This window comes from Symphalangus syndactylus, chromosome X (genome assembly GCF_028878055.3).
Source record: "Symphalangus syndactylus isolate Jambi chromosome X, NHGRI_mSymSyn1-v2.1_pri, whole genome shotgun sequence".
Classification (NCBI taxonomy): domain Eukaryota; kingdom Metazoa; phylum Chordata; class Mammalia; order Primates; family Hylobatidae; genus Symphalangus; species Symphalangus syndactylus.
In genome coordinates, this window is record NC_072447.2 from 24105849 (window position 1) to 24131163 (window position 25315).

At 45.4% G+C, this 25315-nt stretch overlaps 1 protein-coding gene across 1 annotated transcript in view; it reads left to right on the plus strand.

Moving 5' to 3' along the window:
• The window catches only part of WWC3 (WWC family member 3), a 129713-nt gene that overhangs the window by 23232 nt on the left and 81166 nt on the right, over positions 1-25315 (plus strand). Inside the window, exon 2 of the mRNA XM_055266990.2 lies at positions 24967-25076. Within this exon, the coding sequence (XP_055122965.1) occupies positions 24967-25076 (110 nt within the window). The remainder of the gene's footprint in view (positions 1-24966; positions 25077-25315) is intronic.

The window sequence follows — 25315 nt, forward strand, 5'->3', positions numbered from 1 at the left end:
CTTGGGGCTTCTGACAACACACCTGGGAAGCTTTCTTAAACATAGCCCCTGTCCCTCAAGCCACTCGGGTGATTCTGATAATACATCCGCACCCCAAAGGGAACAAACATAAAACTAATACATGGCAAAGCAGTTGTTAAGGTAACCGGTGACCTGACTGAACAGGTGGTATCAAAAAGAGAATCCTATGTTCAAAGGGAAGTCTTGAAAAAAGAAAAAAAAAAAAAAAAAGAGAGAATCCAGTGGCTCTGTAGAGAATCAGCTGCCATCAGCTTCCTGCTCCCCGTTCCCGGAATGCCCTTGCAGAGCATTTGTGAAATGTGCAGTAGGCTGCCCTTTGTCCTGATGGTTCATGTGACAGGGTGGCCCAGCCCCTCGAGGTGTCTTGATGAAGACTTGTCATGTTGTCAGACCTCTCAGGAGGTGACACTTTGTCCACCTGAAGGGCACCCTGGCATTCATGCGTAAGCCCTTGAGCGGTGCAATGCTTAGTTCTGTGGGGACTCGTCTGGTCGGGAGAGCACTCTCAGTACTTGTTTGAAATGTCCCTTTAATCGTGTCAATGTGGCATATTGAGGTTTTCTACCATGAAGAACAATATCTTTAGCCTGCTTTGCCCCCACCCAAAGTACCCTTAATTCCAAAGGATGGCTGAGGGCTGGGCTCAAAACTGAGAAAGTGGGATGGTTCTGGGGCTGTTGGTGAAGCTTTCTAATGAAAGAAGTTCTCCATCTGATAGGAAGCTGAGCACGGGGGCAGGACAGAGAGGGTCCCCAGGATTTTCTGCCCCACAGGAATCTCTTATGAGGAAACCCCATCCATGGATCTGGGATCCACCCTAGTGGTTCCCTTGTTGCTTCTGGGTCCATAGGGGCGGGAGAGCCTACCATATTCCAAGCGAGTCGCTCTTCCTTCCTGTCACCTTCTGCACCAGTCCACAACCTGGACCCTCTTTCCCTACCCTTGTCTCCTGCTGGTCTAAAATGAGTTACTTATGCACAAATGTTGGGAAGAACATAGGGATTCCTGAGACCAGATATTGATATGTGGGAAAAGAGAAGAAAAAAGAGCGCTTCAAAGGGCTTCAGTTCCATATAAATGCATGTGTTTTGTTAAATTCCATGTCAGGGCAAAAGCTTTTTTATTTATTTTTATTTATTTTTAGCAAAACATATTTTTTTGCTGTGCATTTTATATAGGATTTTCTTATGTACATCATATTCAGTGTTACAGAGAAGAAGGCAAAGGAAATCTGTTTCAGTCTCTTCATCAGCCATACATGTCATACATTAGCCCATGCTCTGTATACCAGTTTTAAAGATTGATTACTATTTCAAAACCGTCGCCTCCCTCCAAAAAAGGAGAGGTTGGTTCTGGTGTAATTGTTGCATTTTACTGTTTATTCCATGCAGAAGCACATCACGGTGAAACGTACTTAGTTTATGTATTTGGCTGGCATTTTTCTTTTCTCTCTTCTCTGCCAGACTTTATGCTTTCAGGGGTTGCCCTCAGTTATCCTGTTTCTCAGAGCTTTTCCTGCACTTGGCAAATGGCAGTGCCCAGTCTTCCACAGCTGGGTGGATGAGTAATTATTTGATGACAGTTCTGAAGATACTTTCATCATTCAAGGTGGAATTCCTAGTTTGAAAAACAGATGCTGGTGAAAATTACTCGTCATGTGCCCTCTATATGTGGTTCCTGTTTACAGTATAGGAAAAAACAAACAATAAAGGCTTCACCCCAAGTCAACAAGATATGTGGGCATTTTCCTCACACACCAAGCAATTCTCCGGTGGATACCAACTGGCATCCTCTAATTCAACTCACTTCTGATACCATCTACCTAGAGTTAGAGTCAGATCCCACAGGTTAAGTTCCACAAGACTGCCACCCACTTCAAATGCCAGTCACAAGTAGTAGACTGTCACCCCTACTTATGACTGACCAGCTATGAATCAGGATCTCCACAACCCCCTCCTTGGTTTTGATTAATTTGTGAGAACTGCTTACAAAGCTCAGGGAGACACGTTCCCCAGTTTATTGCGTGAGTAAAAAGTATGATAAAGGATACAGACGAACAGCCAGATGAAGAAACACACAGAGGCCTGGAAGGCTCCTGAGCACAGGAGCTTCTGTCCCTATGGAGTTGGGATGCGCATGGATGTGTCTGCCAACCCGGAAGCTCTCTGAACCCGGCACTTTAAAGGGATTTTTGTGGAGGTTTCATCACGTAGGCATGATTGATTATTAACTCAGTCTCCACTTTTCTCCCTCTCTCCAAGCTGGTCTTTCTGGTGCCCAGCCCCCATCCAGGAACCCACCAAGAATCACCTAATTAAAAAAGACCTCCCATCACTCAGGAAATCCCAAGGGATTAGGAGCTCTGTGTCAGGATTCCAGGGTCAAAGACGAAATATCAGAACAAAAGATGTACCTAGCACCCCTATTGCTCAGGAAATTCCAAGGGTTTTAGGAGCTGTGTGCCAGGACCCTGGGGCAGAAGCAAATATATTTGTTCATTTACCACAATATCACACTTCTGACCCTGCTCACCTGGAATCTTCCTTGTCCATTTAGATGCCAGGCATGCGGGGGACAGATGAATATTTACCTGTGAGCATCAGTCATACAAGTGGTTCTAAACCTGGGCTTCCAGTTCGAATGTAGCATTTCAAAAATACTGCTGCCTGTGTTCCACCACAGACCAGTTAAGTCCCAATCGAAATGGCCCCCGGCCAGGGTGGAGATTCACTGGCTATGGGACTCCATCTTGCTCACAATAATCAGTGAATGTTTGTTGATCATTTCAACCCCTTAATGACCTTGGAAACTAGAAATGGGGTTTGTAGAGGGGAAAGAGGTGGAATAGCTATAAATGCCACTGTATTATTTTTATGGAATGGGAGTGGGAGTGGGGCGTGGGGAGTGAGGCTGGGGCTAAGGTTTGATGTTCTGCTGACCATAAAATAATTTGTATTTCTGTGGAGTAGCTTTCTCCTCTCAGCTCCCATAGCTGTGTCCCTGCCTTTGAGTGAATCTGTTGTGTAGTGGTAATTTGTTATGTATTTGGTCCCCCAGTGAGCTGAATTCCTTGAGGTTAACTCCTGGCACTGAGCATCTCAAATAGCTTTCCTGCAGTGAATATTTAAACAAATGAATAGCACTTTGCAGTTTTTTCATAGTGCTTTTCCTAGGGTGCGGTCCCCAAGCCCTCTCATCCTTAGCCAAGATTACATGCCCGAGGCTTGTGAGCATCATTTAGACCAAGCTTCATGCATGCCTTGCCTGGCAGGAGCTCTCTGTACATACCATCTGTTTGCCAGGAAGACTTTGCCCACCTCTGTGCCTTGGCATGGTTATTACAGACAAATGCCCACTGGGGTTGGGCCTACAACCAGATGGCAAGCTGTCAGAGGGGTAACAGGGAGTGGTGGGGACTGTGGTGAACTAGCCAGCAGCCCCTTCTAAAGGGATGGCTCTAGTCAGCTTTAGCCAGTTACCGTCTTTGGCGACTGTAATCCCTGTGTGCCAACCCTTCTGATTTTCTTTTTTTTAATTTAAAAGAATTTAAAGAAGATGGGGTCTCCCTATGTCGCCCAGACTGGTCTCGAAATCCTGAGCTGAAGTGATCCTCCTGCCTTGGCCTCCCACAGTGCTGGAGGGAGCCACTGCACCTGTCCCCTTCTGATTTTCAAGAGAGTTAGACATTCTGGGTTTTGAAATGAAATCTGAGTTTTAATGTTGGCAACCTGTTGAGGTTTTGGTAGAGCACCCCAGGGCCAACACGGCAAACCAGGCAGGACACTTTTGCAGTGCAGGTGGCCCTGGGCAGCCTTGGAGTCATGTGGTTCCAGCTCTCGCCACCTGGCTTGCCCCTCTCTAAGGCAGAGAGGAGCAGAACTCAAAAAAATTCAGTGATGGCTGCACTTGTCCTTAGGGATCATGGGAAGAGGAGGCTACGTTAGATTCTGGGTAAAAGCTTCCTTTTAAAAAATGGCTTTTAGTTTTGTACACACACCACAATTCCACCCACTCCCCTACTGACAATTACAGCTGTATTGGGGTGTCTTCTCTAGTCTTTTTTCTTTTTGTAAAGAAAGAAACCAAAATGTGATTATATATCAAGTAATTTTTTTTTTTTTTTTGAGACCGAGTCTTACTCTGTCACCCAGTCTGGAGTACAGTGGCACAATTTCAGCTCACTGCAACCTTCGCCTCCCAGGCTCAGAGTGATCCTCCCATCTTAGCCTCCTGAGTAGCTGGGATCACAGATGTACGCCACCATGCCTGGCTAATTTTTGTAGAGATGAAGTTTTGCCATGTCGCCCAGGCTGGTCTTGAACGCCTGAGCTCAAGCAATCTGCCTGTCTCGACCTCCCAAAGTGTTGGAATTACAGGCGTGAGCCACCGTGCCCGGACTTCAAGTAATTTTATAGCCACCTTTTCTCCTAATGATTTAGCCAAGGTATTCCCAAGTTATTACAATGTCTTATTTAGCATATTTTGAAAATTATCCCAGGTAGACCTCACCAACACAGGAGTTCTGGTTTTGTGTTTTTTTTTCTCCATCCACAGCACCTAAGCAGAGCCTCACGTGTAGCCAGGTATTCAAGGACTAACTCTCGATGGTTGTTACTATGCAGTAGTTTTTTGGATCACATCCTTATCGTTGGACATTGGCTTGTCTCCTTTTTTTCCTGCTATTATAAGTAGCACTGTGATGTACCTGTTTATATGTGAAGCTCCTCACGTATTTTAGAAAATGATCATAGGTGATACTATTGGCACTTGGGGCTGGATAATTGTTTTTGTAGGGGCCGCCCTGAGCATTGGAGGATATTGAGCAGCATCCCTGGCCACCACCCACCCGATGCCAGGAGCTCTTCTCTGCTGTGGTTAGTTATAACAAACAAAAGTATCTCCAGACATTGGCAAGTATCCCCCGGAGGCAAAATGGCCCCTAGTTGAGAATCCCTGCACTAGTGCAATTAGTGGACTGTGAAGGGTGCCAAAGTCTTATAAGATTTTAGACCTTAAAATATATGCCGCTTGGGAAAAATACTCTAGTGAACGGTTGTCCACTGCCTCTGCCTGCTCCTTTGTTTCCGCCACACTCCTTCCCCTGAGGGCGCAGCGTTCTCTCACTGTTCTTGACACTGGAGCCAGGCTGTCTGTCTGTGTGTGGTTGGGCTGCTGTAAGAGTATCACAGGCTGGGGGCTTCAGCGACACGCATTTGTTTTCTCGTGGTTCTGGAGGCTGGAAGTCCCAGATCCAGTTCCATCTTGGTTGGTTGGTTTCTGGTGTGGACTCTTTGTGGCTTGCAGATGGCCACCTGCTCACTGTGTTCTCTCAAAAGTGAACGGGGACGGGGCGGGGGGAGCACACAGAGAGAGAGAGGAAAGAGAGAGAGAGGGAAGAGAGAGAGAGCGAGCGAGTGCACTTGAGTGTCTCCGCTTTTTATAAGTGCACCAGCCCTATGGGATTAGGGCCCTCCACTCATATGACCTCATTTAACCTTTATCACCCCTTAACAGGCCTTATCTACAAATGCCTTGGAGTTCGGGTTTCAACATGAATTTTGAGGGTACCCAGTTTAGTCCATAGCATTCCACCCCTGGTCCCCCAAAACTCACATCCTTCTCACATGCAAAATATGTTCATTCCATCCCAACAGCCCCAAAAGTCTTAACTCATTCCAGCGTCAACTCTAAAGTCCAAAGCCTCATCCAGATCTCATCTAAATCAGGTATGGGTGAGACTTGAGGTATGATTCATCCTGGGGCAAAATTTCTTTCCAGCCGTGAACCTGTAAAACCAGACATGTGTGCTTCCAAAATACAATGGTGAGGCAGCTATAGGACAGACATTCCTGTTCCAAAAGGGAGAAGTAGGAAAGAAAGCAGGTCCCAAGCAAGTACAAAACCTAGCAAGACAGATTCCATGAGATCTTAAGGCTCCAGAATAATCCTCTGGCTAGATGCCCCACTTTCCAGGCCCACTGGGGTGGCAGCATCACCCCCACAGCTCTGTTGGGTGCCCTTCTTTAACTGTGTGAGGCCCCCACCCTCTGAAACTGAGGACAAAACGGCTTGTCCCCTAGCCCTGTGTGGGAGTGGCAGCCCGGATGGTCTTTGAATTGCCTTCGGGGTGATTCTTTGATTTTCTTGAATAGTCTGTGTTCTCATCTGAATATATCTATGGTCGCATCCTATAGAATCCAAGAAATCCAACAGCCTTGTTTCATTCCCTTCCAATTTCTCTGTCCTTGTAGTTCAAACTGTCAGTGTCTCTGCTGGTGTAAGCCCATCTTTCTTCCTGGCTTCTGCTAAGATGGCTGATTAACATCACGGGTAACCTCTCTATGGAGTGACTGTCCAGCCTCACTCTTGGCGTTTTCTCCAGAACAAGCTCCCTCATTTTTGCATCTACCCATCCCTCCCTCCCTCCGTTCCCCCATCCCTTTGTCCAGTCAGCCATCCCTGCCTCCATTCATCCCTGCTTCCATTCATCCTTTAGTCCATCCTTCCATCCCTCCCTCCATCCTTTCTCCCTCTATCCCCCGACTCATCTATTCATCTGAGCATAGTGCACTCCAGGATCCGAGCTAGGTCCTGGGAGACAGGACCTCTATGATCCTTGACTTAGTGGTGTGCAGAGTCTGGTGGGGGCATCTGAAGACACTTGCCCTTCAGTGAAAATTCAGAGCTAAGCAGCATCTTGGGATCAGGGTTGCCTGGGCTTGTGGTGAGGCTGCCTCTCCAGGGAAAGGGGACTGTGGATGCCTGGAGTGAGAAGACTGAGTTAAGGTCATTTCTGAGTGTAGAGCACTGGACTAGTTTTTGGAAGATGCAAAAACAAAGGGCCTTTGCCCTTGCAGCCTTGTTCTCTGAGATTGGGTTTCTGGGCCATCATGTCTGAAAGCCAGGTGAGTATGGCCCTTTGGCCTCCCTTGGTTTCTGGACTTGGCAATCACCCCTTCCTTCTGACATGCCTCCTCTGCCATCATAAAGCCGACCTCGGGCACGCGAAGTTTGCGTCAGCAAAAGGAACTCACTGTGGAGTCCTGATAAGCAATGTTCCAGCGATATGGGTGGCCAGGCAGTTCTGAACATAATTAAGCAGGCCTGATTTACCTGACAGTTCTCTTGGATGACAGTGCTGAACCCTCAGCTGCTGGCTCAGTTTTGGGGATGTGCATGGACAAGTTTGAGAGAGCAAATGTAGTTCAGAAAAATGGCAGCTTACTTGTTCTCAGTGTTGCTTTCAGTCTTGGAGACATCTGGGTGTTGTGCTTTTGTTTTGACTTGCCAGCTGTCCTGCCCAGCCGAAGCTCAGCTCTGCCTAGCCAGGGCTTGAGGTGGGGCTTCTATTCCTGCCTCATGGTCACGTGCATCAGCTAGGAGAAGGAGCTCAGGGCACAGCCACAGGCCTCCCAGTTTGTGTGGCTGAAGGCTGGTTCTGCAGGCTTCCTAGTGGTGGTGCAAAGATTGGAGGAACCTTTGCAGACGGCCCTGTGTGTGTCCTCCGAGGGGACTCACTCTTGCCCAGCACACACAGTCAGCCTCAGGTGGACTTGGCCCAGTGCATGTGAGCCAGGCTGAGAATGCACCGCTTCCCTGAGGCCACAGGCACATTTCAGTGGTGGTACTGGAGAGGCTCAGTGTGGATGATAATAGCCTTCCGGATGCTCAAGGATGCAGCAATTTCTGCCACAGTGGCAGGGGCATATGGTGACATACACTGGCTTGGTTCCATGTAGTATAGAGTTTGGAATAATTGTTATTATGTGGAGTATTTCCTGTGCTCCTCCAGGTGAAGAACTTTACTTCTTTTCTCTTCTAAAGGAGGATTTGGGGCTCCCTACTAAGCTGCCTCAGGTGGTTGCTGATAGGTCTGGCCTCTGCGTGTTTTGGATCAAGTGTTGTTGCCCACAGTCCTGCTCTGAGGATTCTGTTGTTGTTGTTGTTAGTGATTCTTGTGAACCAATGTTGAGCAAAATGAAAGAGTCCTCCATCAGTGCCTGTTATTTTATTTTATATATATTTATTTATTTTTTTGAGACAGAGTTTTGCTTTTGTCACCCAGGCTGCAGTGCAATGGTGTGATCCCGGCTCACTGCAACCTCTGCCTCCCAAGTTCAAGTGATCCTCCTGCATCAGCCTCCTGAGTAGCTGGGATTACAGACACCCAACACCACATCCAGTTAATTTTTATATTTTTAGTAGAGACAGCGTTTCACCATGTTGGCCAGGCTGGTCTCGAACTCGTGACCTCAGGTGATCCACCTGCCTCAGCCTCCCAAAGTGCTGGGATTACAGGCGTGAGCCACTGTGCCTGGCCAGTGCCTATTATTTTAGAGGGGGCTTCCTACATCCTCAAGACATCTCGAGTCCAGCTCAGGAACACCTGGACTTCCCCACCTGTTCATTTGACATACCTGTGTGTCAGGCCCCTGCTAGGAGTCTGTGATAAAGGCAACAGGGACCCCAATCCTGCCTTCTTGAAGGGGAGCCTAGCATGGTAGAAATCTTCACACTCATCATAAGTTACCACTTTAATGGGCACGCATTAATGCAGAGACACTGCAGAAGATGTCATACTCCATGTTTTCCTGATGCCACTTAACAGGGAAACCATCAAGGTCATGGAAATGGGCAGAAATGGTTACAAAGTGAGCTCTGGCGTTGCTGTCCCTCTTGCGATGGTATGGAGCGGAGATGACGGCCAAGCTCCCGGGCAGTGGCCTCCTTGTGGAGTCAAGAAGGACTGTCCTGGCCCAGTGCTTGCTCAGGCCCCCTTGTTCCTGCCTTGCTCAGACAGCGGGCTCCCTTCTGCCCACACCTCAGCCTCCCTCCCCGCTGTTCCCTGCAGCCTCTTTCGACAAAGCAGATCTGCTGATGACAGGCCCTGCTTCACTTCCTAGTGGCGTCCTGCCATCTGCAGAACCCGTCTCCTTATCAGGGTGGCCCACGCTTTCTTCAGGAGGCTTCCTTTCACCACACCCACCCTCACCCAACGTAGGGCAGGTCCCAGTCCATCTGGGACTGGCCCATCATGGCTCCAGCGTCCCCCATTCCTTCCCTCCCCAGGCAGGTTAGAAGCGGCCTTGCTGCTCCTGTTGGGCCTTGAACCCACTGCTGCTAAAACCCACCCATCCCCAAGAGCTGCGCTTGTTTGCCTGGGTGGCTCTTCCCCTGTGCCTGGAGCTTTGGGAACAGGGTTCCTGAAACTGGAGTTCCCAGACTGCTAGCATTTTGTGTATCTTTGAGGCAGCATCTTGGGTGTACGTGTAGGCACATTTTTCCAGGCAGGACGTCGATGGCTTGTCTCAGATTCCCAAAGAGATCCAAGACCTAAAAAGAACCACTGCCTGGGGCGGCTGCTCTCCTCTGCATCCTTTCCTGGCACATAATTAATATGTGCAGGCTGGATGACTGGAAGTCACAGATGCTTGGCATTTCCCCCCGTGCTTTTGTTCATGGATTCAGTTGGTGATATATGCAGCGATGCATCTATAAATAGTGGAATTCTCATGCCCCAAAGAAAACGAGTTAAGTGACTGCTGAAAGTTGTTGGTTTTTTTTTTTTCCTTCGGGGTGTGGGGTGTTAATTAATGCCAAAAAAGGCAGGTGATAAAATCCTTTTGTTCTTACTCTTAGAATCCTGGTGCAGGACTTTCTGTAGCTGGGCACCAATACAAACCAGAGTGGGGAGGGGACTTGATCTTGGCAGTATTGGAAAAGCTTGAATTGATCCTATAGAGCCCAAAGGACTGACATCTTTACCCCTGTGTGCCGCTTGTCGTCTGAACGGATGGCCGAGACGCATCCTGGGTCGCCTTCCCTGTGATGCCATTTCTAAAGAATGTTATTGTTCAGCCCCTTCGCTCTCCTTCGCCAGTGTAGTTTTCCTCGCCCAATTCGGTTGAATTTACTTCTTCCGTCCGTTGTTACTATTTGTTTCTTTATTTCCCAAATCATTCCTTAAAACTTCTCCTTTTTAATTTTAAAATATCTCTTCCTGTTGTATTCAGTAGTAAATTAAGGACCAAAATATTATAATACTGTATTTTATTTTGAAAGGACTATGTTAAGACTCCCATCTAAAATTTTGGCAATATTAAAAGTAAAAGGCTGATCGTTTGCTTCTCTAACTATACTCTCACCAGAGTAATCATCGTTAGAAATTTGTCAAGAGGGTAAAGGAGATAAATTATTTAAAAGCGGAATACGGTTCACATTACACTTATCCCTATAAAGAGCTCTTGGAACCCTTGAAGTTTGGCTTGGAATCCGTTCTCTGAGTTCCGTGTGGAAGTGCAGGGAGCTGGCTGCCTCTGGCGTGGCTTCCAAGTCCTTGACTGCCCTTGCCCGCATCCTGGTCTCACCACTTCTCAGGTGTGTGTCCCTGAGCTCAGCTTCCTCCTAGGTAACATGGGATGGTGATAGTGGACCCACCTCCTCACACTATCGTGATGATTAAGTGTTTGGCTGAGCACAGTGCTGGGCTTTGCTGTGTGGCTGCAGTGTTAGTTTGCACACCTGGCACCGTCCTGTGCAGTGGCCTTGCACATTCAGTGCTCCAGTATTTACATGACGTATCTATGTATACATATGTCCTGCAGCTTTGCCTGTCCAAGTACTGTGGACGGTTACCAAAAATAAGGAGCCTATTTTAATTACATACACAACCAAAAGAAAACTTCATGACATGTACATACTGTACTGCCCCCAGGAAGTATGATGTGCTTTAATATTTTCTTTTTAAAATAAAATACTGCCAGGGACCTACTCACTCAATTTCACTGCTCACTGATAGGTTGTGACTATAGTGTGAGAGCCCTGATAGAGAGAGTAATGGGATGAATGAACACAAAGGATTGGAGGTAATTAGTTTCGGGAATGTTTCAACATGTGTCCAGATGGAAGATATTCTGGAACATCCACCAGCCATGACTTGGAATTTACACATAAAAATCTCCAGATGCATCTAACAGCTTCAAGTGAGTGAGATGACAGCGAAGCTAGTGATAGCATCCAAGTCTCGTGTTTTTTTCTTCTCCCAAGTATTTCATGTGACTTGGAATCCTTAAATTCTTTTTTCCCCACTGTAAACGAAGTATTCAGTAAGAACGTCAGTGTGTGTGTGTATTTTAAAAACAGCTTTAGTGAGGTGTAATTTCCATATCATAAAATGCACCCATTTTAGTACAGTCCTATGAATTTTAGTCAATTATACGCTGTGTGACTGTCATCACAATTAGGTTGTAGAACATGCCCGTTGTCCCCTGCTGTCCCCAGTGCCACTCGCCTGACTACCACTGCCTGGTTTCGCTTAGGGAAAGGCATGTTTCAGAAGTCAGACTCCTGGATGGTATCATTTCTCTGCCCTCCTTGATGAGGGAACTGCAGTGGCCTGGGGTTCTTCCTGGTTTCTGGGCCGTCATGTCTGAAAGCCTGGTCTGGAGCCAGTGAGGAGGACCCATTTGGGTCCACGGGAGGGGGCTGTGTACTGAGGGCTGGTCTGCGTGCGTGGGGTGGGTCTAGGGATTTGTAAGCAGCTGTAGAATGAAGGCTCAGAGCTGACTTGGGAGTCCCCTTATGAGGTCCTCTAGCCTGCATTGCCTCCCCCTGTTAGTGCTTTGCAGCCATGATGCCATTCTTAATGCGACAAGCCCGAGTTTCCGATCACTCTGGTAAACAGCTCCCGAGCACCTGTTCTGCCCAGTCCCTTAAGAGGAAGCCATGCATCTGTCACACTGCAGCCCGTTCTCTCTCTGATCCAGTCTCTCCAGCTTCCAATCTGCACACCTACTCATGAGCCTTTCCTGTCCAGACCAGTACCATCTACAAACAGCTCTAGAGCTGCCATAGACAACCTGTTTTGGGTGGCAGACTCCATTCAGCATTGATCAAGTAATTCCGATGCATCCTATATATGCAGTGGAGCACCTCCTGGGCAAGCCCTGGAGCCCTGTGGGGGTCAGGTCAGCATTGGAGGGGATGCCAGCCTTGCCCTGAAGGAACTAGTACTCGAGGAGACGCAATGTTTATTAATGACCACATTCTACTTAGAGTTTTAAGAACTGCCACAGAAGAGATCAAGTGCTGAGGCTGGCCAAAGAAAGGCCAGCTTACTTCTGGCTGGGCTGGGCTGAGTCTGGACCTGAGGAATCTGGGCCACATCTTAGAAGAAGCATTAGCATTTGAACAGGAAAGGGGCGGGGTGAGGGGAAACTTGGCAAAGGGAAAGAACAATCCAGGTTTGGGGATAGCAGTTCCCATGGGTTACTGGGAATGCGGATGGATATGAGGGGGTTGGAGGGAAGCCAGGAGTTCCCTGTATGCGGTTTTGTGGTCTTAGAAGGGTGGTTCCTTCAAAATCCTCACTAGTGGCTTGTGGAGGACGGCAACTCGGGCCAGGTCTTTCTTAAGTGATGCACCTGAGCACCTGTGATCATTTGCAGACTCAAATTACTGTAGAATTTAGATGAGAGTGTGACGTTGTGATATCCAGTGCAGTAGCCACAGCCACACGCAAATGAGCACTTGAATCGTGTCAATCCTAAAATGAAATGGGCTTAACCTGTAAAACACACCGGGTTTCAAAGACTCCATTCAAATAAAGAATGAAAAGCATTCCATTTATAATTTTTATAGTCATTATGTGTAAAAATGATAGTATTTGCAGTATAGTGGGTTAAATAAAACGTTTTAAAATTCATTTCGCCTGTTTCTTTTTACTCTTTTAAGAAGTTTTGCATTAATATGTGGGCTCTCATTCTGATTCCATTGGACAGTGCTGCCCCAGAGAATTCTTTGTACCAGGTGGGCTAAAGTCTGTCTTTATTTTACTGTAAATTGTATCCCTAGAGCTTATATATGAAGGTGAACAAATTGTTTTCACATCAGCTCAGGAGTGTGCTCTTGATGGGCTTGTTGAGAAATTCCTTTTCTCTGTTATTCTGTCTCAGAGGGACCCTTGCTGGGGGGCACTCAGATGATGGCTGCGGTTGGGCGCCCCTCTGGGTTTGGTTTCCTTTGGGTGGTAGACTCAAATTTTGGCCTCAGGTCAGCTTGCTTTTAGATTATATTCCTTTCATACAGTATTATGCTGCTAAATCAGAATAATAGCGACATTCTCTGAGTCTTTAGAGGAAAAAAATAAAATGGAAGGAAAACAGGCATTACTGGAGAATGTAATACATTCCAGAAACCTTGATAATAGTCTCAGGCCTTCTGCCTCACCACCTTATAGTAAAACGGAGAAAACAGAGGCACAGTGAGACTGAGTCATTTGCCTATGCTCAACCTCTAGGAAGTACTTAAATAGTTTCCTCAGTTTGAAGTTTTTCTCCCTTAAAGTTTTAAATAATTATTCCCATCTATGTCTATGATTCCATAAAATATGTACCGAGGGACCTTAGATGTATTCAGTCATTACTGGGTGGCATTTTTCAGGTGTTTGGACTTCCATTGCACCAATGCCTGAACATGCCTGAGAACCGGTAGGATCACTGGGGCTGCGGAGCCCCGGGGGTTTACTGGTTTTCTTGAATACCTCCTGGACTGATTTTCTTAGAACAGTTTATTCTTTGCTGGAGGATAGAACATCTTGCTAAGATCTTGTCTCTTTATCTTCTCTGGACACTCCCTTTCTGGTGGGCAGACCCACTCTCAGGAAACCAGATTGTAGATCAGAAGGTGGCGTGGTCAGTGCAAACTCAGAACAAAAGGCCTAGGGGAGGTACTCAGGGATGTTGCATCAAGCTCTGGTAGTCTGATGAAAGTCACCTTCCTTCCAAGGATAGATCTGTCTAAAAAAAGAGCTGTCCGAGTGAGGAATGACCCTGTAGTGCTCCGGCCTCCCGAGTCCTGCATTTCTTATAATCTAGGCCTTGTGATCTCAGTCAAGTTAAAATGCCCTTCTGTCCCCTTCCTGTTCTTTCTTAAGTGTTAATTGGCTTCAAACTGATTTTTCTATGGTATCAGTTCCTGAAATTGGCCGGATTAATTTATCATACACTTTAATGAAGGACTCTTGTGTTTGAGGGCTCTGGCTTAGAAAGGTGAATCCTTTCTTCCAAGGAACTCACAGACTGTTACGGGAGGTAGCCTGACAAATGATGACTATGCTATAAAGCAAGAAGCACTGTCCGTAATGGAAATGTGGACAGTGGTCTTTCTTACCCCTGCCCTGCAGGACTCCATAGTGGGGAGGGACAAACCAGTTCTCTCCAAAACATGTCTATACTTGGCTAACGTTTTTGTGAATCACTAAAGATGCTCATGTCATCAAATGAGATGAAATATTCAGACTTTTCACAAATTCTGATTATTTCCTTCCTTTGTCCAGATCTCCAAGTGGGTTAGCCAGCTAACTATAGTAACAGCTCCAAAGTCTTATTGCTTAGCAGAATAGAAGTCTCTCACTCATGTCAGTTTAGTATTGGTTGGGGGGTGGAGGGTGGACCCAGGCTGCTTCTGTGGTGTGGCTTGCCCATTTTTTGAGGCTTTGCTGTCCTCCAGTGGGTTCTTTGCTTTGGGCCCACAGGCAAGGGAAGAGAGAAGGCATGGGGAATCCTGCCAGAAGCTTCTGGGACAAGCATTGGAAGGGGTGTACATGGCTTCTGCCCACATTCCACTGTCTAGAGCCCAGTCACATGGTGCCACCCAGCTGCAAGGGAGAGAGACTGTAAGTGTGATCTGTCTGTGGGCCCAAGAGGAAGAGGAAGCAGGGGTTTGGTGGATATGTAGCACTGTTGCTGTTCCATTGCTTTGGGTAACAAATGCCGACTCATAGGAGGCAGCCTTTAAGTATTGGCTTCACTGATGGGGTAGTACCGTTTCATTGTGACAATTAAAAGATGCATCTGGCATATTTCCCACTGGGGTTTTATGACCTGAATGATATCCCTGCTGGGATATCAGTAACACTGACCTTCAAACTCAGGCGAGTTGGCTGTGAACAGGCTCCCCCAGCTCTCTCAGGCTGGCTGGCCCATTGCTTCACTGTGAAAAGCTATGCCCTGGAGAACATGCTGGCACCTGGCTTTGCAGGTGGACGTTCAGGAAGACGTAGGTGCCAATGAGGGGAATTGTGTCCTGGGAGGCTCATGGTAAGGTAGAAAAGTCTCAGTGAGATGGACATGGTTGAGGGCTAAAGGACAGTGCTACACCTTGTCACCACTGAAGCAGTGAGACAGATCTTGGTGGTGTGCTCTTCGTGTTTCAGATTGAAGACTCTGAGGCTGGCGGTCTTCTGTCAATGCAGCTTTGCACTCCTCAGGCACAGGGGTTTACCTGCATCTGATTCTCTGTGGTCGTTCCCCACCTCCCCCCCAAAAAAACACCTACAGGCATCCATGGTCAAGTGTCTTATGGATTTACCGCCATTCATAAAGCCTCTAAACATCCCTTTTTTCCTTGAAATACATTTGAGGAGCTGTTTGCTTGTTATATTAGTCTGGGAATTTGTCCATTAATTATGATAGTTTTGTGTTAGAGACAATGAAAAGACTGACAATGTATAATTTTTTTTTTTTTGATTCTCAAGAGGACTTAACATTTCCACACGGAAATTACAAATGTTATTTAAGAATGATTAGTTCCGAGGCTCTATCATTAACAATCGGGACACTCTCACTATATTAATACATGGTTGCAACGTTTAGATTGAGTTCTAGGTGTAATTACTCATTGCCCCACATTCTAGACTTATAGAATTGGACTTGAAGACAAGAGCCAGTTCAATTCCTATGCATATTCTAAATAAATACCTTGGGCAAAAACACAGATTTTAAATGATTATTCCAAATGGCTTTTCAGGATTTGTGTGACAGATTTGTGGTATATTCACTACTATTTTAAACTTTGACAGAGAAATGAGGAGTCTCTCTAAAAGAACTTCTGAGCTTCGTTTTTTTGGGGTGATCAACATCCCTGGGAATCTGACGAATGCCATGTACTGTGCTCATCAATTTTTCTTTCTAATTTCAGGGAGCTCAGGGACCCGTTCTCTGCTATGGGAGAGCCGTGGCTCTGAGTGTAAATGCTTGCCACCAAAAGCTTGGAGAAGCAACTAGCACAGCAAACAGGGTCAAATTTACCACATAAGTAACCACAAGCGGGCTGGTGTCCAAGTTCCGGCGGGCTTTGAAACTCACTGTGAGCCAGGTAGCTTAGAAAAGGTGGAGGAAGTCATTAGGATTTCCTGAGGATTGGGTTGGAACTGAAACCGAGATTAATAGTATCCTCTCTGAAGAGCATTTTAACAAACGTGGATTGGAAATATAAAGATCTTCTTGTTCCCTGAGACTGGAAGGTGTAGCACAAGCGCCAGAGCATTGCCCTGGCCTCCTTTTGATGGAGAGAATGCGTGAGGGATCAGCAGCGCTCGTCCCTTCTCACTGCTCCACCTTCTGCTACCCACCTGCAGTTTCCTACAGTTTGGTCCAGGGAAGGTGTGGGCTTCAGGGCATGGGTCTGCCACCGACTGCCCTGCCCACCCTTTCTGGCCCTGCAGTCTCCCCAGCTGCTGTCTTGTGGTCAGCAGAATAATGGCTTCCAAGATGTGCATGTCGCTAAGCCCTGGAACCTGTGAATATGTTGACATGCGTGGCAAAAGGGACTTTGCAGCTATGATGACTTTAAGGATCCTGCCCAGGGAAGATGATCTTGGATGATCTGGGCAGGCCCAGTGTCATCACGAGGGTCCTTATAAGTGGAAGAAGGAGACAGAATAGAGAGAACCAGAAAGATGGCATCCTGAGAAAGACTCATCTGGCCATGCTGCCTTTGAAGATGGAAGAGGGAAGGGGCTACTAGCCAAGGACTACAGGAGGCCTGTAGAAGGTGGAAAGGGTACGGGAGCAGATTCTCCCCAGAACCTCCAGAAGGAACACAGGCCCCTGGACCCATTTTAGACTTCTAATGTTGAGAACTGTAAGGGAATCGATTTGTGTTGTTTAAAGCCACATGGCCCAGGTGCCATCTCTCAAGGGGCCCAGCAGGATACAATAGGCATAGGTGAAAAGGGAATGAAAGAAGCTAGGCTGTGCCTTCTTCCTTCTCTCCCCTCTCTGGCCCCGGAATGACCAGCAGTTTGTATTCGTGTGCTCCGCTGAACCAAGAAATGTGGTTTGTGAAGGGCAGGATCTGCATCTGGCAGCTCTCTGGGTGGTGGCTGAGGGCAGAGAAAGCGAGTGACTCTGGGGTTGATGCTGTTGCCGGGGTGGGATGAAGAGACAGTGGCAGCTGGCCCAGGAAGTCCCCCACCTTCCAAAAGTGCTATCAAACATCCGCTGTCTCCCTACCAGCTTGTTCCCTGAAGGTCAGCCCGCTTAGGCCGTGTGGATTCATCTGGAGCCTGGGGCTGAATGCATTAAACTTATCCCCAGAGGGTGGTGAAAAAGACCACTTCTTTCTTTGCAGGTGAGAGTGCGAGGGGATGGGAGAGCGCTTTGGCAACATCTCTGAAATATTTACTGTCAGCTCATCTCCCTTACTTACAGTAAAGAGCAGAAAGCTGGGACATACCTAAGTGGATGACCCAGGGTGCCTGGTAAATAAGTGACACCCACAGAGCTAAAAGACATGAGGCAATACCCAACTGAAATGCAATAAGTTTATGACATTGTGTCCAGTATGATATGAGCTATGGAAAAAATGTAGGACAAAGAAGAGAGAAAAAGAAGCTAAAATGTGAATCCAAGGCTTCTGGATCTTGAGTGGTTATATTCCCTGCAGACATTATGGTCTGAATTTTTGCATCAAATTTAAGATATGGGGGTAAAACTTCATATCCTTTGACTTTGAAATTTAATTCTGGGAATTTTTTCAAAGAATATAAGTACGGCTTATGAGCTTTTATAGACACAGATATTCCTTCTATCATTAATATAAAATTGAGATATATTTCACATGTGCCATAATATTCACCATTTTAAAGTGTACAGTTCAGTGGTTTTTAGTATATTCCCAAGGTTGTACAACCATCACCCTATCTAATTCCAGAACATTTTCTTCCCACTAAAAGGAAACCCTGTACCTGTTAACAGTCACTCCCATTCCCTCTTTCCCCCAGCCCCTGGTCACCACCGATCCACTTTCTGTCTCTCTGGGTTTGCCTATTCTGGACATTTCCTTCAGATGGAACCTCACAATGTGTGGCCTCTATGTCTGGCCTCTTTCACCCAGCACAATGACTTCAGGGTTCATCTGTGTTGTAGCATGTATCAGTACAGTTGACCCTTAAACAACATGGGTTTGAACTGCATGGGTCCACTTATTCTCCTGCCTCTGTCACCCCCGAATCGGCAAGACCAACCATTCCACGTCCATGCCGGCCTACTCAGTGTGAAGACTAAGATGAAGACCTTTATGATGATCTACTTCCACTTAATGAATAGTAAATATATTTTCTCTTCCTTGTGATTTTTCTTAATAAATTTTCTTTATCTTATTTTATTGTAAGAATATGGTGTATAATGTCAAAATATGGGTTAATCAACTGTTTATGTAATCAGTAAGATTTCTGGTCAGTAGTAGGCTGTTAGTAATTAAGTTTTTGGAGAGTGAAAAGTTATACATGGATTTTGAAAGTTCGTGGGGGTCAGTGCCCCAACACTTGCATCTATTCCTGCATTCCTTTTTATGTCTGAATACTATTCCATCATATGGCTAGACCATGTTTTATTTATCCATTCAGCAGTTGATGGCTGTTAGCTGTTTCCACCTTTTGGCTATTATGAATAATGCTGCTGTGAACATTCATGTACAAGTTTTTGTGTGAACATATGTTTTCATTTATCTTGTGTATATACTTACAAGTAGAATTGCCACATCATATGGTTATAACTCTATGTTTAAGTGTTTGAGAAATTGCTAAACTATTTCCCAAGCATGAGTGGCTCTCATGCATATTTATATTAGTGACAATTTGGAAATAATGTAGATGTCAATAGTAGGAGAGTGCTTAGGTAAATTCCATTAATCCCTTTAGTGAAGGATTTGTACAAATGCAAGTTATTTATTCAGCAGGAATTATTGAACACCAGCTTCATGCCCTGTCTTGGACCAGATCAAAGGTGATTGAGATGGGGTAATTATTCTCAAGGAGCTTGAGCTATTCAGCTATTCCATGTGATGTTTACAAATAATTTATGACAAGGGGGACAGAATTCTTACGCTATAGGGGTAGGCTAGCTCAAGTAAGTTTTGGAGAGACTCAAGGTACGAATTAAGTAAACATTTTACAAAGTTAAGTGGAAAAGGTAGGATAGATAATTGCACATACTATGTGATCATGAGTACGTCATAAAATGCCAGATAAAAACAACTCATCAAAAAAAGGTGGAGAAAAACATACTAATATAGGAATAGTGGTTGCCTTTGTGTGGTGGTGTCAATGGACATTTCTCTCCTATTTAAGTGTGTCCTAAATTTTTTGTGATGGAAACAAAAATCCCTCCAGTCTGTCTGTGGAGACTGGGAAGGATTGGGTGGGGGAGAATCTAGCATCAAGTTTTTGGGGAGATGAGAACTCCAGAACCTGAGATGGCATCCCTGTGGGTGAAGACAGAACCTCAGAGGAAATACTAGTGTGTGCGCGCTGCTAGCCTGCACCCCATCTTCCTCCCTTTGTCAGCCACCTCTCTCCTTTTGATATCCCCTGCCCATCTGTGGCCCTACCTGGGCACCAGTAATGTCCCATTGGGTAGTTAATAAGGACGCTTTTTACGATTTTCAGAAAAAAAAAATTGGTCTTTAAAGTTATTAAAAGGCTTAGTGATGTTTTTAAGAAGACACAATTGAATTGCTAATCTATTTGCTCAAATTCTATTATCTAATATTATTTCCATGTATTAAAAAGGATTCTAAGGTCAGAAATGAGAAGCTGCCCTAGCCAGCTGATCTACTGGCCCTGACTATTTCAGAATACTCTACTTTGGGACCGCTGTCAATGTTGGGAACCCCATCACAGTTGAAACTGACTAGAACTGGGGGTGGGGGAGTACCATACTCAGAGAAACAGGGATCTTAGAACAAAGTGCTTTTTCTTTTTAGCTCTACCTTTATTTTCAATTATCTTCTCAGCATTTTAACTAGTAAAATCAAATATAATGAAAATCAGTTGGGGAGTGGTGTCTCATGCCTGTAATCCCAGCAGTTTGGGAGGTCAAGGTGGGAGGATCACTTGAGCCCAGGAGTGCGAGACTAGCCTGAGCAACATAGTGAGACTCTGTCTCTACCAAAAAAAAAAAAAAAAAAAAAGAAAAGAAAAATAGCTGGGTGTGGTGGCGCTTGCCTGTGGTCCCAGCTACTCAGGAGGCTGAGGTGGGAGGATTGCTTGAGCCTGGGAGGTTGAGGCTGCAGTGAGCCGTGATTGTGCCACTGCACTCCAGCCTGGGTGACAGAGTGAGATCCTGTCTCTGGGGAAAACAAAATGACATTTACAAAAATAGAAAATATTCCCCCTGGTGACACTTTAACCACAAGATTAGAAGCCCTACATCTTTGGTAGGTGTGAAAATAGCTTGGAGAATTAAAATTAGGCATAAATAAATTCCTGATGTCTTTGAGAGTTTAAGTCATTGGATGATGCTGTAATAGAGGAGAATCTGGGAGATGTTGAGGCGTCAGGTTCTTTTTCATTTGAAGCTAAATGGCCTCAATTGGGTGGTTTGAGCTCTCCTGTTTTGTTTGTAGATTTCCTGTCTCCTTCCACTTGGTGATAGACCACTGATTTCTCTATGCTCCTGCGTGTGATAGTGTGCCGCTTTCCACTTTTAATTTTTCTCTTCTGTTTTATTGTGAGGGGAGTAAACTGCAGTATTGCCATTCCGCTGCTTTCGTATACATGTGAATGGGCATGGGAAAGCTGAAAGACTTTAGTGCATTTGGGGAAGGGGATAGCCCAGGGCTTCTTTCCTGAAGAACCGAAAATATTTGAACATCTCCTATTCTGCTTTATGTTTTACACATAGTCCTTGACATATTTCTGACTCTTTTTTGCCTGCATTAAATTTCTTTTTGGAGTCAACTTAGTCCTGTGGCTATCTAAGGGTTTAGCCTTTCCACATACCCAGCAATGTCTACTTTCCTCTTAACTGTATACAGTTCATACAGCGCCTATGCCAGCACTAGCATTTTCATTTTTTCTATCCTTTTATTTTGATAAAATAGTACAAACAAAATGCATTAAACCAGATGTAAGCCAGGCTGCTTTGAGGCCCACGAAGCTGGTTCCTCCGTCTCTGGCCCACCTTGGCTCTACCGTGAGATAGTTCTGTGTCTCTACCAATGACTATAAACCGTGCAATAAAATGTAAAAATTGCCCATGTGATGTGGACAGACCTGAAGATGCTCTGTGAACTGAACTTTTTCCCATGCAAAGGTCTGGATTCTGGGTTCCTTGGGAAATACTGAGAAGTGTGAATCTGGCATTGAGGGTCAGTTTAAGGGTGTGTTGGAAATTGCAGGTATGGATATGTGGAGTCACCATGGCCATGGCTTCTGAGAGAGGACATGAAGGACTCTCTTAGGAGTAAAGCCGATGTGCTTTAGGATCATTCTCAGCTTCAAAAGCTTCTTTTCCCTCCAAGATCTCTGCTGGAGTCTGGTTGAGTGAGGAGACTAAACAGCTAACCTTCATTTATGTGGAGGATGTGTACAAATGTCAGAAACATGATGAGTGGTGTTTTGTGCCCAGTGACTGAGAATGGATGTGGCTCCCAGGCAGTGGAGACCGTGGGTGTTTGGCAGTGATGATTTGTATAGGGTCAAGCTGGCCTTTGCAGGGCTGATGGGATTGGGGTACGAGAGGGGAAGAGGAAGCCTTTCCACAGGTCTAGGAAAGACCGAGAACAGATTGCTTAGACTGGAATGAGTGTGATGTTTTGGAAGGCGGGGTAAACAAACTCATTTGCCTGGAAAAGAGATTGTGTGTGTGTTGGGGAGAGGGTGGGGGATGCAGAGGGGCGGTGGTAGGGAATTGAAGCAGAAAGAGCCAGAAGCTTTGTATGGGCTTGGCTTGGGGAGGACTTTTCACACCAGCCCAGGAGGTTTGCTCTGGCAAACTCAATGCTGTGAATTTCTTCTTTTTTTCTTTTTTTGAGGATGGAGTCTTGCTCTGTCACCCAGGCTGGAGTGCAGTGGCACAACCTCGCCTCACTGCAACCTTTGCCTCCCGGGTTCAAGTGATTCTTGTGTCTCGGCCTCTCGAGTAGCTGGGACTGCAGGTGCACACCACCACACCCAGCTAATTTTTGTATTTTTAGTAGAGACTGGGTTTTGCCACGTTGGCCAGGCTGGTCTTCAACTCCTGACCTCAGGTGATCTGCCCGCCTTGGCCTCCCAAAGTGCTGGGTTTACAGGCGTGAGCCACCACACCCAGCCCGATGCTGTGCATTTCTGCATGGAGAGCCACTGTGCTTGGGGAAGAGTCTTTGGACATCAGTGTCTCCACCCAAGTGGGGGGATGATTATTGGCAGGATGAGGGATCATGGGATTGTCCAGGATGAAGCCGACCACCTCGCTGAGGATGCTGATTGTCCCCAGATGAGGCTGAGATCGCTCCTGGGTGGCCTTGGCCTCATCCTGACATGCAGGAACCATGCTTTTTAGGCAGCAAGGGCCAGAAAACACTCCCTGCTGAAAAGTTACCACCAAAAAACGCCAGTTTTCCACACCTCCATATACTTCCCCTCTGACGATGAAAGAGGAGCCAAGATTTATTTGGCTCTCCTTTGGCTGATCTAAGTGCAGTGGTGTTTACAACTAATTGATCACAACCAATTACAGATTTCTTTGTTTCTTCTCCTCTCCCACTGCTTCACTTGACCAGCCTTTTTAAAAAAAGATGTGATCAAATAGATTCTGGAGCTGAATAACTCCTCTGAAGTGATTTATTTATGACTGAAGTAATGTTACCAACAACTTTCTTGGGAGAAAAGCATCATTTGATATTGGTAAAGTTTAGAGTATTCATGATAGATAGGATATGCTGTACAAGAGAAAACTATGAAATCCCTGGCCCATAAATATATTGGAATGATAATTAGGAAAATACATCTAGACATTCTCAATGCTGTTATTGAAAATCGTGCCAGAATTTGGCTCTGCAGTGCTATAAGGATGGGTTTCTCACCTATATTTTTTACTTTGTCTATTTTTGGAAATAGGATCTTGTCTTGTCACCTAGGCTAGAGTGCAAGTGGTGCAATCATGGCTCACTGCAGCCTCGAACTTCTGGGCTCAAGCAGTCCTCCCACCTCAGCCTCCCAAGTATCTGGGACTAAGGCATGGGCCTAGCTAATTTTTTTTATTTTTGATAGAGATGGGGTCTCACTGTGTTACCCAGGCTGGTCTTGAACTCCTGGGCACAAGCAATCCTCCCACCTTAGCCTCCCAAGTGCTGGGATTACAGGTGTGAGCCATTGTACCTGGCCAATATTTGTTGATTAAATAAGATTGTTTATGTAAATGTGCTTAGAATGTACCTGTGCATGGGCATTTTTCTCTAGAGGCTTATTTGTGAATATCATTACGCTAGACTAGCAGCAATTTGCTCAGAACTCAGTTTGTTTTAAAGTAGGATTTTTTTTTTTGGCTGTGGTTGGGTCCCATTCAGGATGCGAATCATGCACAATAGTCTGTTGTTACCTGCTTGACTGGGACCCTCGATACGGCATTACATTCCTGACTGGTAAAGGCATTGTGCTGCAGACATCAGTTCCAGGATGGGACAAACTGCATACAGTAGGCTCATCTTGTGAGGTGATTTTTTGAGTGAGTCGTGTTTGGGAGGATATATATGGCATATTTCACCTTCTGTATATTTCTGTTTTTATATTGTTTCTAACTTCTTAAAACCATGTGTTTAAAATGAAGATTAAAACTAGTGTTGTTCTGATGGTGTTTATCAATTTCTGAATGCCTCTGGGGAGAGACAGCCTTGTTGTCAAACCAGTTTGGGGAAATCACGTGTTCAAAATTCATACAGGTCTCATGGGGCTTGGCTGTGGTTGTGTCACTTTCTCAGGTCCAGGGACAGAAGAAGTGGGAGGATTGACTTAGTGAAATGTAGGTGATCAGATTCCCATGCATAGCAGTCAGTGTGCATTTATAGAGACAGCCCAAGAGATAGCTGCCCAGACTCAGACAATTATAGGTGTGTCTCGTTTTATATGACAGCTGCAGTCCTAACACTGTCTTGTCAATCAGTGTGATCATGGGGGATCGGGGAGGGGGGAGCTCTACTTTTAAAAATCCATCTGAAAACTCTTTACTTTATCTCTCTTGTCAAGCCCAAATTTCCTTAATCAGATTTTCTTCAAGGAGAGATGCCTGTAGACAAAGTGCTTTTGTTGTTTTTCTCCAGAAAAATAAAAAAGGACTCTGAAATTTCTGATTACTACTGTATAAGAAATACAGGAAGTATTTAGTTGGGGTGGGCGTGGGTCTCATTGTATTGTTACCTTGCTTGGCTCTTTGCATTTGGCCAATGGTTGATGTTTATTAAACTCATGACCAGTGGTAGATGAAAATATTGCAAATGCATTTTATATATTTAAGCCAGTGTTCATGTGTAATATATGGAAACTGAAAGTTGTGAGGGGAACATTTCTCAGGGAATGAGAACAGAGCATAGGTGCTCTCTGATTTTTCTGGAAGAGCTACATTCCATTGTCGTCACCTCATTAAACATACTGCTTGGAAGAAGATGCTTGCTTTACCTGTTTTGTTAGTAACCGAGTATCTCTTTTTGCTCATATTTAAAGTTGCACTTTGAGATAGTAATGCTTCTGATTGTGAGTGTACTAATACAGTTATTTAGGCAAAGCTGGTGAATTAATTTTCTAACCAAATATTTGGAGCAAAAGCAGTCAATTAGATAAGATAAAGCAAACTTATACAAAACTGACCTGACTTTCAAATTTGTTTTCATAATTTTATTTTGCAGGATAACAAAGCCATTGACCTTTGCCGATTGTGTTGGGGATGAACTTCCTTTAGGATGGGAAACTGTATATGATAAACAAATTGGAGTTTATTACATGGACCACATAAATAGTAAGTAGTGTGCAAAATCTGTGGCATTATATCAAAGATGCCAAAAACTTTTTGTAGAGTGTAACAATCGTTACCTTCCAATGCAGCATTAAATTGGGTTTTATAAATGTAATCCGGTTTCCATTAGCTCAGTTCTTCACAAAGTGAAGCAGTTCTGTAGCTGTACCTTGCTTGTGTCTTGCTGGGGACTGCATATAATATGTTTAATCGAGGGTTTTAATAACTATTACAAGGAATAA